This window comes from Saccoglossus kowalevskii, chromosome 19, assembly GCF_978046115.1.
Source record: "Saccoglossus kowalevskii chromosome 19, keSacKowa6.1, whole genome shotgun sequence".
Lineage (NCBI taxonomy): Eukaryota > Metazoa > Hemichordata > Enteropneusta > Harrimaniidae > Saccoglossus > Saccoglossus kowalevskii.
The window spans coordinates 964905-977399 of record NC_140659.1 but is presented as its reverse complement, the minus strand read 5'-3'; the positions used below and the strand labels follow the sequence as shown (position 1 = coordinate 977399).

Sequence of the window (12495 nt, the reverse complement as noted above, 5' to 3'; positions counted from 1 at the left end):
CTGGTAACATCGAGCCGAAATATACACAGCGAAAACGAAGCGACCTTTCACCTGTTTACTTTATCAGCGTCTTGTATCTGGTGTTGGCATGGCTACCCCTGGTGATTTGGACGCGAAGGTGTCAATTATAAATCGACTAGAACGTGGCGAAACCACAAGCAATCTATCCTGCTGAGTATGGTGTTGGTAAATCGACGATATCAGATATCAAGGCAAAACAAAAGCTGCTGGATTTTTTCAGTAAAGTGGATTCAAGTGCAGGACTGACACGAAAGATAACGAAAACAGCCTATGACGATCGTTCAGAGAAATCCGTCTTCACTTGGTTCGGGACTTGGTTTTCCCAAGAAAGAAGCAAAGGAACTTTATTATCGCTACATTTTACGGACATTTTGAAACATTTTTTAACATTCCAGCATGCAACATTTTTATTACAATGTATTAAAATGTTTTTAATGACGTACTCTACATGTACTATTGTTTGATTTCATTACAGTCATGTGCGTTAGAATTTGTGTGTATGTGAGCCTGTAAATTTGAGCACGCCCATACAAGATCGCATATCCGAACTGTTTGCATAACCGAACAAAAAGCATGTCCCCCTAACAGTCCGGATAATCGACGTTCTACTGTACTTAGTTTGAATGAAATCATGCAAGCCATCACAGAAAAAGTCTTTTAAAATAACATGCACCTGTAACCCATGATGTATGATTATGATACAAAGACCTCTTCTTTCTGTGAAAAACTTTTCATGACACAATGATAGTCTTCAATTGATGACACAAACTAACACAACTTATATTATTACTTATGAGTTTAGTACTTATGCAAGGAATCAACATGGACAAAACAAAAATGGCCTCCAGTCAGCCACTTTTCTTAAAAATATGATGTGCACCTATACCCTATTATTCATGATCCTCAAACAACAAAATGGTCATCCAATTACACTATTAAAAACAGCAAGAGATGATTGATCAGCGAACAGAGTGCATCATGGGAATATCGTCAAAGGATACTGTTTCCAACTGATGCAACAAGTCTGGAGATTGGTAGAGAAGTGTCAAACGAATACCGCGAATTCAAGCATTCAGTTCTCATGAATTTACTGTAAAGAAAAGTAAAAATAAAGCTCAAGGGAGTTAAAAATATAGTATTAATGATATCGTCACAAATTTAATAAAGGTTCATCCTAAGTACCTACATATCATATACAGTACAGTTCTCGCGGAAGCTTTGGCTTCACTTCAGCTTCACCTTCGCTTCAGCATCGCATCATTATGGCATTGTTATGGCTTCAGCATCGCTTCAATGTCGCGACATTAAAAAGTTAGGCGATTGTCGCTTCGCTTCATTGTGGCCTCATTATGGCAACAACGTGGCATCAGCATTGCTTCATCAAACAAAGAAGTACTGTACTCATTTCCCCCAAACCTCTTGACCGCTTCCGCTTTTGACCGGTCAATTTCTGTTTTATTTTCGACTGTGCAAAAATTCGGACTACTAACAATTTTCTGGTTTTTATAGATCACGGTTACTAGTTTAGTAACTGTGCATAGATGTTGAACAACCATCAAAAATTCAAATACTTTTTGTTTTAACTATCAATAATTATATGCACGCAATCTGACCCTTTGACCTAGATTTGGCTGGGATTGAATATTTTATTTTAGACAATATTCCGACGTGACGCACTGCTACAAAATGTATTCAACTGAAGTACAACATTGTTGTCTGGGTTTCTTTTCCTGATTGTGTTGAGTTTACGATTTGTATAATTATTGTTGTTTCCCCCCAAGCAGAAGACAAGCCAAAGGACCATGAAGCTAAATAGAATTCCCACGCATGGACGTGGACTGAGTGAAAGAAAATATTTCTAAGGCTAAAATAATCAAAGAAAGCTTAGAAAGAACTCCCATGTGCTGAGAGTATTGGAGACACATTAAATATAATTCGAAATTACTTAGCTGAAAACTAATTATGCAAATCAGAAAATTAATATGACCAGATTTGAGTGTAAAACTAATGAGGTCTGCGCAATGTAACAGAAAATCTATGTCTCCAAGTTTAATTGAAATGTGATTAGAACCAAAAAATTATGAATTATTATGCTTATTAGGGAATTAATATGAACAGATTTTTACCCCAAACTAATTAGGTTTGTACATTGTCCTAGAGCATCTTTGTACTAAGTTTCATTGAAATGGAATAATTAGTACCGTGAAAACTCCAAAATTTCGACCCCTCTAAAAATTCGGACGCCTATTTATTTGCCGGGTTTCTGTGTTTTATTTACCTCCAAATTTTCGACTCCACTAAAAATTGCCGACTCATTCTTATTCGAAAATTGCGACCAGTTTTAGTTTTCCCTCAAACGAAAAAAAAACGATGTGAGCGTTCAAACGGGACCTTCCTCGAAGGCATGAATCCGGGTTTCTGATTGACTGAGAGATTTTTATTTTATTGGTAACGAAAATATATTCTAAATAAACGAAGTTTCAAATAAAAACGAACACAAAAATCTCGGCATGCTGCGTTTCTGAATTGTTGATTATTACTGTACTCAGTAGTGATTATAATAATGTACACAAAATAAATTTGTTGAATGGTTATGAAATACAAATAAAAGTCAACTTAGTTTCATCGTAAGCGAATGATTCCGGTCTCGTATAAACGTTTGATGCTGTAGGATATCCGCCATGTTCTCTTAGGTCAAATAGGTCAAATCGCTAATTAACCAATCAAAAAGCTGGATGATGCCAACGTGTTCAAATTACCATAGCTTATTTAAATATGTTAATGTTATTGAACGCAATGCGGAAGAGATTGATGTTGTAGTACGATATTTTGGCTTGGATTTTGATGCGAAAACGGCATGATTTTTTTTAAATAAAAAAAATAGTTGTTTTTAAAAAATAAACTGGTCATCTGAAGAATAATTTAACATTGTTCACAGTGATAACAGCTCATTCTCGAAAGGAAGCTTACCCGCTCACGCTAGTCACGATAAAAATCATACACGTGTACTCTTGAATAGACAGACGTCAATGACTACGGTAAAACTTAGACTCTATTTTAGCTGGCAGGATTGATTGAAATGTCCGAAAAATGACGCCAAAATACACCTTAAAAGTCCCATTTTATTTTCTTAAATCCCATTTTATTTTTTAATCCAAGGGCGAATTTACGGCAGAATTTGGTCCCTCAAATAAGGGACACGTGAGCTTTGATTCTAACCGGATACATTGCACTGGGTCGGGGAGATAGTTTGCTAAACTTCCATGTATCTTTTGTCCAATGGGTACCTGTACTTCGAACATTCGCAAGTTTTCCTAGGTAGTGCGAGACAGCTTTGTCTTTTGACCTATTAGTTTTGTGCTGACCTCTTCTCCGCGTCTTGATGTTTTGTTTTGCTTGTCATAATACTGATTGATGACTTTGTTTAGATTTTGAGTTACAACTCGGCCACGACCTTTGCTTTTACCGTGAAACATGAGGAAGTTTACGTCAATTGACGGACATTGCATTTTTTAAAAACTAATGAAGCACACTGTCTATCATCCCCATTTTTTCATTTGCTGATTTCTATTCTGAAAAATTCGACCGTCCGAAAATGCACCTTAATTTTGACTCTAAAAACACGTCACATTTCTAACACCATTTATTTAAATCAGGTCGAAATTTTGGAGTTTTTACGATACTTTAGATATCAGTGTGAAAGCTTAAAATTGGTTAATTATGCAAATTAGGTAATTAATATGTACAGATTTTAACCCACAATTATTCAGGTCCATCTATTGTCCTACAGCATCCATGTACATTTATTGATATGTGATGTATAGTACCTGAGATATCAGTGTGAAAGTTGGTTAATTATGTAAATTAGGTGATTAATATGCACAAATATTTACCGGAAACTAATTGGGTCTGCATAATTCTAGATTCATTGAAATGTGATGATTAGTACTTTAGATATCAGTAGAAAAGCTGAAAATTAATTATGCAAATTAGGTAATTAATATGCACAATTATTTACCCTAAAACTAATCAGGTCTCTGCATAGTCCTAAAGGATCTATGTACCAAGTTTCATTGAAATGCGATGATTAGTACTTGAGATACCCGTGGAAAAGCTGAAAATTAACTAATTATGCAAATTAGGTGATTAATATGCACAAATATTTATCGAAAACAATCAATCTCTGCATAGTCCTTGAGTATGTAAGTACCAAGTTTCATTGAAATGTAATGCTAACTACTTATATCAAATGCTGAAAATTAATTAATTATGCAAATTAGGTAATTAATATGTACTGATATTACCATAAAAACTATCAGGTCTGTGCAGTGTCGTATGACATCTATGTACCAAGTTTCATTGAAATGTGATGATTAGTACTTGAGATATCAGTGGAAAAACCGAAAATTGACTAATCATTATGCAAATTAGGTAATTAGTATCCACGGATTATTACCAAAAACTAATCAAAACCTAGCATTAGTTCAGAGCATCTATGTACCAAGTTTCATCAAAATCCAATGAGTGGTTGTTTAGATATCAGTGGAACAGTCATGGAACCACTAAAAAATAGCTAATTATCATGCAAATTAGGTAATAAATTAATATGCACGGATTTTTACCAAAAATTAATCAAATCTGCGCATATGTTCAGAGCATCTATGTACCAAGTTTCATCAAAATCCAATGAGTGGTTCTTTAGATATCAGTGGAACAGTCATAGAACAGCTAAAAATTAGCTAATTATCATGCAAATTAAATAATTAACGAGCATGGATTTTTACCAAAACCTAATCAAATCTGCGCATTGGCCCAGAGCATCTATGCACCAAGTTTCATCAAAAACCGATGTATGGTTCTTGAGATAGCAGTGGAACAGTCGGACACACATACACACATACACACACACACACACACACATACACACATACAAACACACTAACTGCAAAGACCATTTTGTGCTTCGCACATGGGAGTCAAAAATGACCTACTATAACACCTCTTTGTGTATTTGTCAATTTTGTATATATTTGGTATGACCGTATGATCGTAAATACCTAGAAAAATCTCGTCTTTCGTTAATAATTTCATTTGTTTGAAATGTCTACCGACCGTAATTTGTTTCTCCAAACGGTCCCGAAGTCCGTCATTCAACACAATCAGCATTTATTTATCGTAATTCATGGGGATCATGTCCGTAATTTGCGGGCTGTACAACCAAATAATTAAACAAGTACTATTTATTGTATTTTTGTTTTACCTCGCGAAACTACAACAGAGCGTAGAGTTGTCGCGGTTAAATAGTCGCCTTGAAATCGATGGAACTTCAACTACTAGTATCCATTTCTCACCTTGAAATAAAAAAATCGAAGCGCATCGGGGGATATATTATTAACCAGTCTTACGAATTGCTAGCTTTATTTTATTCGAATTTATAAAATTCACGAGTTTTCGACATTTGTTGGCAACTTCCGCGCTAAAATGGTTGAAAATGTGGGTGTGATTTTCTCGCAAAGTCCTGTTGATAATACGGACTAATATGGTTCTGTGACCCAGGTCGTGCTCCGATCAGGTGACTCTCAGCCAATCAATGATGTTGTAACAAAACATATTTAACGCAAATTGAAGGGTCGTCGTACCATCCAATCTCCATCGTCGATTCACAAAGTTTTTTTGTGCTGTGACAGGCTTCGCAATTATTCACTGAAAAACATCGATATATTTTGACAAACGGATGGGATTTTACCTCAGTTCAAAAAAAAAGAAGAAAAAAAACAGGGCTGAGATACAAATCAGTTTTGCAAGTTGGGAAATAAGGTAAACCAGACTGAGGTCGATGATTTTCAGTATCGAAGGACTTCCGTGTGAATCATGATTTTCAAATTGTTCATCGGCTGGTGACCAAATATTTACGGCCACACTAAATGGACACGTTTTTTTTTCTGAAGCCCAATAAATTATTTCTGCATGTCAAGTGCTATTCGATTTTTTACAGGGCATGTGGCTCGTTTTCATTCGAAAATATGTTTGTGAGAATACTTTTAAAGTACGTATAGATCGTGACTTAATTTTGAGAATTGGTTGTCAAATTTTACCAGACCGACGCCACCACAACCATCCAATCATATGTTGGAAATGTACGCACTTGTTTTGGAACTTTGTATCAAGATGACCGGCGATGACGCCGACGCACCAGGCGACGTACGTGTGTGTTGCATGTTTTAGTAGTCCGGGCATGGGGTCGGACTCGGCTAAAACTAAACGAAACACAGAAAAATACCACCGGAATGAGGAATCTGAATCTGCTCTTCTAGCAGCAAATAAAATGAGCGAAAAAAGGTAAATTTTATAACAAGAACAGTTTCATTTCGTATACAGCAAATTGTGTTGTATCAGAACGACGATTGCATCGTGTGATTTGAATTTATCACGATTTTCCTTCCAGTCAATATGAAACTCGTCACCTTGCCGATTGCAATGTACTTCGCAAAGTTTTTGGTGCCCAATACTCGCAACACTAAAATAATTAAACAAGATATCTTTTTAAAATGTCATTTTACTCTTGATCATATTATTTTATTCACCTTGAATTTCAAATCGATTCAATTACATATCGAACTTCTGCGTGCAAATAATGAGGTCATACTCATGCCACAATAAGTTGAAGCTGATGCCATGTTGAAGCCATGAGACTGCGAAGCTGAGGCCACGATGATGCCACAAAATAGCGAGGCGAACACAGCTTCAATTTTCAATGACGCGATGCTGAGGCGACAATGAAGCCATGCGTAGGCGACAATGATGCCACAAAAGCCAAAGCTTCCGCGAGAACTGTACTGTATCAAAGCAATTGGGCTGGTAGTTTTCAAGAAGACAAAAATAGTATTTTTGAACAGCTTTGCTTTGTTATCTACGATCATAGTAAAGCTAAATAAACTCGGCTTGACAAATAAAAAAAATTTCAACCAGTAATATCTCAGGAACCTCACAGAGGATCTTTATTGACATACCTTAAAAGTCTTGCATCAGCTGTGAGTCCTGCAATTGACATACCAACATGTTCATCTATTTCTATTATTTTCTTCTGATGTGCAGATAGCTCAGATGGGGCTCTCTGTAAATAAATACAATGACATTTCATGCAATGTGATTTGTGGACCTGTGTGACAATAGATAATTTTTGCAAAGCTAAACTACCGGTAGTAGGCCACATAAATTTGAGATGGGCACTTCACTTGAGATGAAAAGTTTAGGTTCTTACCTTCAGAGCTACAAGAACAGCATGTGTTTTAGATTTGAGATGAAAAGTTTAGGTTCTTACCTTCAAAGCTACAAGAACAGCATGTGTTTTAGATTTGAGATGAAAAGTTTAGGTTCTTACCTTGAGAGCTACAAGAACAGCATGTGTTTTAGATTTGAGATGAAAAGTTCAGGTTCTTACCTTCAGAGCTACAAGAACAGCATGTGTTTTAGATTTGAGATGAAAAGTTCAGGTTCTTACCTTCAGAGCTACAAGAACAGCATGTGTTTTAGATTTGAGATGAAAAGTTTAGGTTCTTACCTTCAGAGCTACAAGAACAGCATGTGTTTTAGATTTGAGATGAAAAGTTTAGGTTCTTTACCTTGAGAGCTACAAGAACAGCATGTGTTTTAGATTTGAGATGAAAAGTTCAGGTTCTTACCTTGAGAGCTACAAGAACAGCAAGTGTTTTAGATTTGAGATGAAAAGTTTAGGTTCTTACCTTCAGAGCTACAAGAACAGCATGTGTTTTAGATTTGAGATGAAAAGTTTAGGTTCTTACCTTCAGAGCTACAAGAACAGCATGTGTTTTAGATTTGAGATGAAAAGTTTAGGTTCTTACCTTCAGAGCTACAAGAACAGCATGTGTTTTAGATTTGAGATGAAAAGTTTAGGTTCTTACCTTCAGAGCTACAAGAACAGCATGTGTTTTAGATTTGAGATGAAAAGTTTAGGTTCTTACCTTCAGAGCTACAAGAACAGCATGTGTTTTAGATTTGAGATGAAAAGTTTAGGTTCTTACCTTCAGAGCTACAAGAACAGCATGTGTTTTAGATTTGAGATGAAAAGTTTAGGTTCTTACCTTCAGAGCTACAAGAACAGCATGTGTTTTAGATTTGAGATGAAAAGTTTAGGTTCTTACCTTCAGAGCTACAAGAACAGCATGTGTTTTAGATTTGAGATGAAAAGTTCAGGTTCTTACCTTCAGAGCTACAAGAACAGCATGTGTTTTAGATTTCAGATGAAAAGTTTAGGTTCTTACCTTCAGAGCTACAAAAACAGCATGTGTTTTAGATTTGAGATGAAAAGTTTAGGTTCTTACCTTCAGAGCTACAAGAACAGCATGTGTTTTAGATTTGAGATGAAAAGTTTAGGTTCTTACCTTCAGAGCTACAAGAACAGCATGCGTTTTAGATTTCAGATGAAAAGTTTAGGTTCTTACCTTCAGAGCTACAAGAACAGCATGCGTTTTAGATTTCAGATGAAAAGTTCAGGTTCTTACCTTCAGAGCTACAAGAACAGCATGTGTTTTAGATTTCAGATGAAAAGTTTAGGTTCTTACCTTCAGAGCTACAAGAACAGCATGTGTTTTAGATTTGAGATGAAAAGTTTAGGTTCTTACCTTCAGAGCTACAAGAACAGCATGTGTTTTAGATTTGAGATGAAAAGTTCAGGTTCTTACCTTCAGAGCTACAAGAACAGCATGTGTTTTAGATTTCAGATGAAAAGTTTAGGTTCTTACCTTCAGAGCTACAAAAACAGCATGTGTTTTAGATTTGAGATGAAAAGTTTAGGTTCTTACCTTCAGAGCTACAAGAACAGCATGTGTTTTAGATTTGAGATGAAAAGTTTAGGTTCTTACCTTCAGAGCTACAAGAACAGCATGCGTTTTAGATTTCAGATGAAAAGTTTAGGTTCTTACCTTCAGAGCTACAAGAACAGCATGTGTTTTAGATTCGAGATGAAAAGTTTAGGTTCTTACCTTCAGAGCTACAAGAACAGCATGTGTTTTAGATTTGAGATGAAAAGTTTAGGTTCTTGCCTTCAAAGCTACAAGAACAGCATGTGTTTTAGATTTGAGATGAAAAGTTTAGGTTCTTACCTTGAGAGCTACAAGAACAGCATGTGTTTTAGATTTGAGATGAAAAGTTCAGGTTCTTACCTTCAGAGCTACAAGAACAGCATGTGTTTTAGATTTGAGATGAAAAGTTCAGGTTCTTACCTTCAGAGCTACAAGAACAGCATGTGTTTTAGATTTGAGATGAAAAGTTTAGGTTCTTACCTTCAGAGCTACAAGAACAGCATGTGTTTTAGATTTGAGATGAAAAGTTTAGGTTCTTTACCTTGAGAGCTACAAGAACAGCATGTGTTTTAGATTTGAGATGAAAAGTTCAGGTTCTTACCTTGAGAGCTACAAGAACAGCAAGTGTTTTAGATTTGAGATGAAAAGTTTAGGTTCTTACCTTCAGAGCTACAAGAACAGCATGTGTTTTAGATTTGAGATGAAAAGTTTAGGTTCTTACCTTCAGAGCTACAAGAACAGCATGTGTTTTAGATTTGAGATGAAAAGTTTAGGTTCTTACCTTCAGAGCTACAAGAACAGCATGTGTTTTAGATTTGAGATGAAAAGTTTAGGTTCTTACCTTCAGAGCTACAAGAACAGCATGTGTTTTAGATTTGAGATGAAAAGTTTAGGTTCTTACCTTCAGAGCTACAAGAACAGCATGTGTTTTAGATTTGAGATGAAAAGTTTAGGTTCTTACCTTCAGAGCTACAAGAACAGCATGTGTTTTAGATTTGAGATGAAAAGTTTAGGTTCTTACCTTCAGAGCTACAAGAACAGCATGTGTTTTAGATTTGAGATGAAAAGTTCAGGTTCTTACCTTCAGAGCTACAAGAACAGCATGTGTTTTAGATTTCAGATGAAAAGTTTAGGTTCTTACCTTCAGAGCTACAAAAACAGCATGTGTTTTAGATTTGAGATGAAAAGTTTAGGTTCTTACCTTCAGAGCTACAAGAACAGCATGTGTTTTAGATTTGAGATGAAAAGTTTAGGTTCTTACCTTCAGAGCTACAAGAACAGCATGCGTTTTAGATTTCAGATGAAAAGTTTAGGTTCTTACCTTCAGAGCTACAAGAACAGCATGCGTTTTAGATTTCAGATGAAAAGTTCAGGTTCTTACCTTCAGAGCTACAAGAACAGCATGTGTTTTAGATTTCAGATGAAAAGTTTAGGTTCTTACCTTCAGAGCTACAAGAACAGCATGTGTTTTAGATTTGAGATGAAAAGTTTAGGTTCTTACCTTCAGAGCTACAAGAACAGCATGTGTTTTAGATTTGAGATGAAAAGTTCAGGTTCTTACCTTCAGAGCTACAAGAACAGCATGTGTTTTAGATTTCAGATGAAAAGTTTAGGTTCTTACCTTCAGAGCTACAAAAACAGCATGTGTTTTAGATTTGAGATGAAAAGTTTAGGTTCTTACCTTCAGAGCTACAAGAACAGCATGTGTTTTAGATTTGAGATGAAAAGTTAAGGTTCTTACCTTCAGAGCTACAAGAACAGCATGCGTTTTAGATTTCAGATGAAAAGTTTAGGTTCTTACCTTCAGAGCTACAAGAACAGCATGTGTTTTAGATTCGAGATGAAAAGTTTAGGTTCTTACCTTCAGAGCTACAAGAACAGCATGTGTTTTAGATTTGAGATGAAAAGTTTAGGTTCTTACCTTCAGAGCTACAAGAACAGCATGCGTTTTAGATTTCAGATGAAAAGTTCAGGTTCTTACCTTCAGAGCTACAAGAACAGCATGTGTTTTAGATTTCAGATGAAAAGTTTAGGTTCTTACCTTCAGAGCTACAAGAACAGCATGTGTTTTAGATTTGAGATGAAAAGTTTAGGTTCTTACCTTCAGAGCTACAAGAACAGCATGTGTTTTAGATTTGAGATGAAAAGTTCAGGTTCTTACCTTCAGAGCTACAAGAACAGCATGTGTTTTAGATTTCAGATGAAAAGTTTAGGTTCTTACCTTCAGAGCTACAAAAACAGCATGTGTTTTAGATTTGAGATGAAAAGTTTAGGTTCTTACCTTCAGAGCTACAAGAACAGCATGTGTTTTAGATTTGAGATGAAAAGTTTAGGTTCTTACCTTCAGAGCTACAAGAACAGCATGCGTTTTAGATTTCAGATGAAAAGTTTAGGTTCTTACTTTCAGAGCTACAAGAACAGCATGTGTTTTAGATTCGAGATGAAAAGTTTAGGTTCTTACCTTCAGAGCTACAAGAACAGCATGTGTTTTAGATTTGAGATGAAAAGTTTAGGTTCTTACCTTCAGAGCTACAAGAACAGCATGCGTTTTAGATTTCAGATGAAAAGTTCAGGTTCTTACCTTCAGAGCTACAAGAACAGCATGTGTTTTAGATTTCAGATGAAAAGTTTAGGTTCTTACCTTCAGAGCTACAAGAACAGCATGTGTTTTAGATTTGAGATGAAAAGTTTAGGTTCTTACCTTCAGAGCTACAAGAACAGCATGTGTTTTAGATTTGAGATGAAAAGTTTAGGTTCTTACCTTGAGAGCTACAAGAACACCATGTGTTTTAGATTTGAGATGAAAAGTTCAGGTTCTTACCTTCAGAGCTACAAGAACACCATGTGTTTTAGATTTGAGATGAAAAGTTTAGGTTCTTACCTTCAGAGCTACAAGAACAGCATGTGTTTTAGATTTGAGTCCCACAGTAGCTGAACCTTGTTTGACAGCTTCCATAGCATACTCAATTTGATGAATTCTGCCTTGTGGACTCCACACAGTGACATCATTATCATACTGGTTACGAAACTACAAAAAAAGCAATGTGCATAAAAATGAAATGACATGAAATGTCACAGTCCCCGTTATTTTATTATAAAGTAGTACAAGGAACATCTGCAAACAGGTGAATAAATATGTACTCTTTGTGGGTACAACTCATCATAAAGTGATTTCCCATAATCTAGTTTTGTACTGACAACTAAAAACTGTTCAGAATCTCAGAGTACACAAGTGCAACAAAACTATTTGTCATACATGTATACTTGCTCAAGAAACTGCATTCATAAATCTGAATGAACCTTGATGTACATGACCTCTTTGTTAATCAGGTCTTAGTATATTACGAGGACCTGGGTTTGTTTCAACATCACCACTGGGCATCAGAATCATTCTCATGTTGTCAAATACAATGGAGAAGTAACAATAATTGTTCGAAGTCTTTTTAGTGCAGTGATATTATTGCATTTCAATCATTATTAATGGGTATAAAATACTGTAAACCATTTAATTTTCACTTCTAGATATATTCAGGATTTTATAAAATTTGTGTACAACATTTCAATAAAGTTCCTGACACTCCATGTTGTGGGAACCCCCAAAAAATTGCCTTGCAAAATTGAAGCAGTTCACAGCACCACTGTAAAAAAAAAA

The 12495-nt window shown here is 35.7% G+C and overlaps 1 protein-coding gene across 1 annotated transcript in view; it reads right to left on the bottom strand.

Annotated features, from left to right (window-relative positions):
• LOC102810099 (proteasome subunit alpha type-1-like) overlaps positions 1–12495 on the bottom strand; it is a 71441-nt gene that overhangs the window by 32536 nt on the left and 26410 nt on the right. Inside the window, exons 2-4 of the mRNA XM_085493489.1 lie at positions 11725–11871; positions 7032–7135; positions 1023–1111 (exon numbers count right to left, since the gene is read on the bottom strand). Of these exons, the coding sequence (XP_085349615.1) occupies positions 1023–1111; positions 7032–7135; positions 11725–11871 (340 nt within the window). The remainder of the gene's footprint in view (positions 1–1022; positions 1112–7031; positions 7136–11724; positions 11872–12495) is intronic.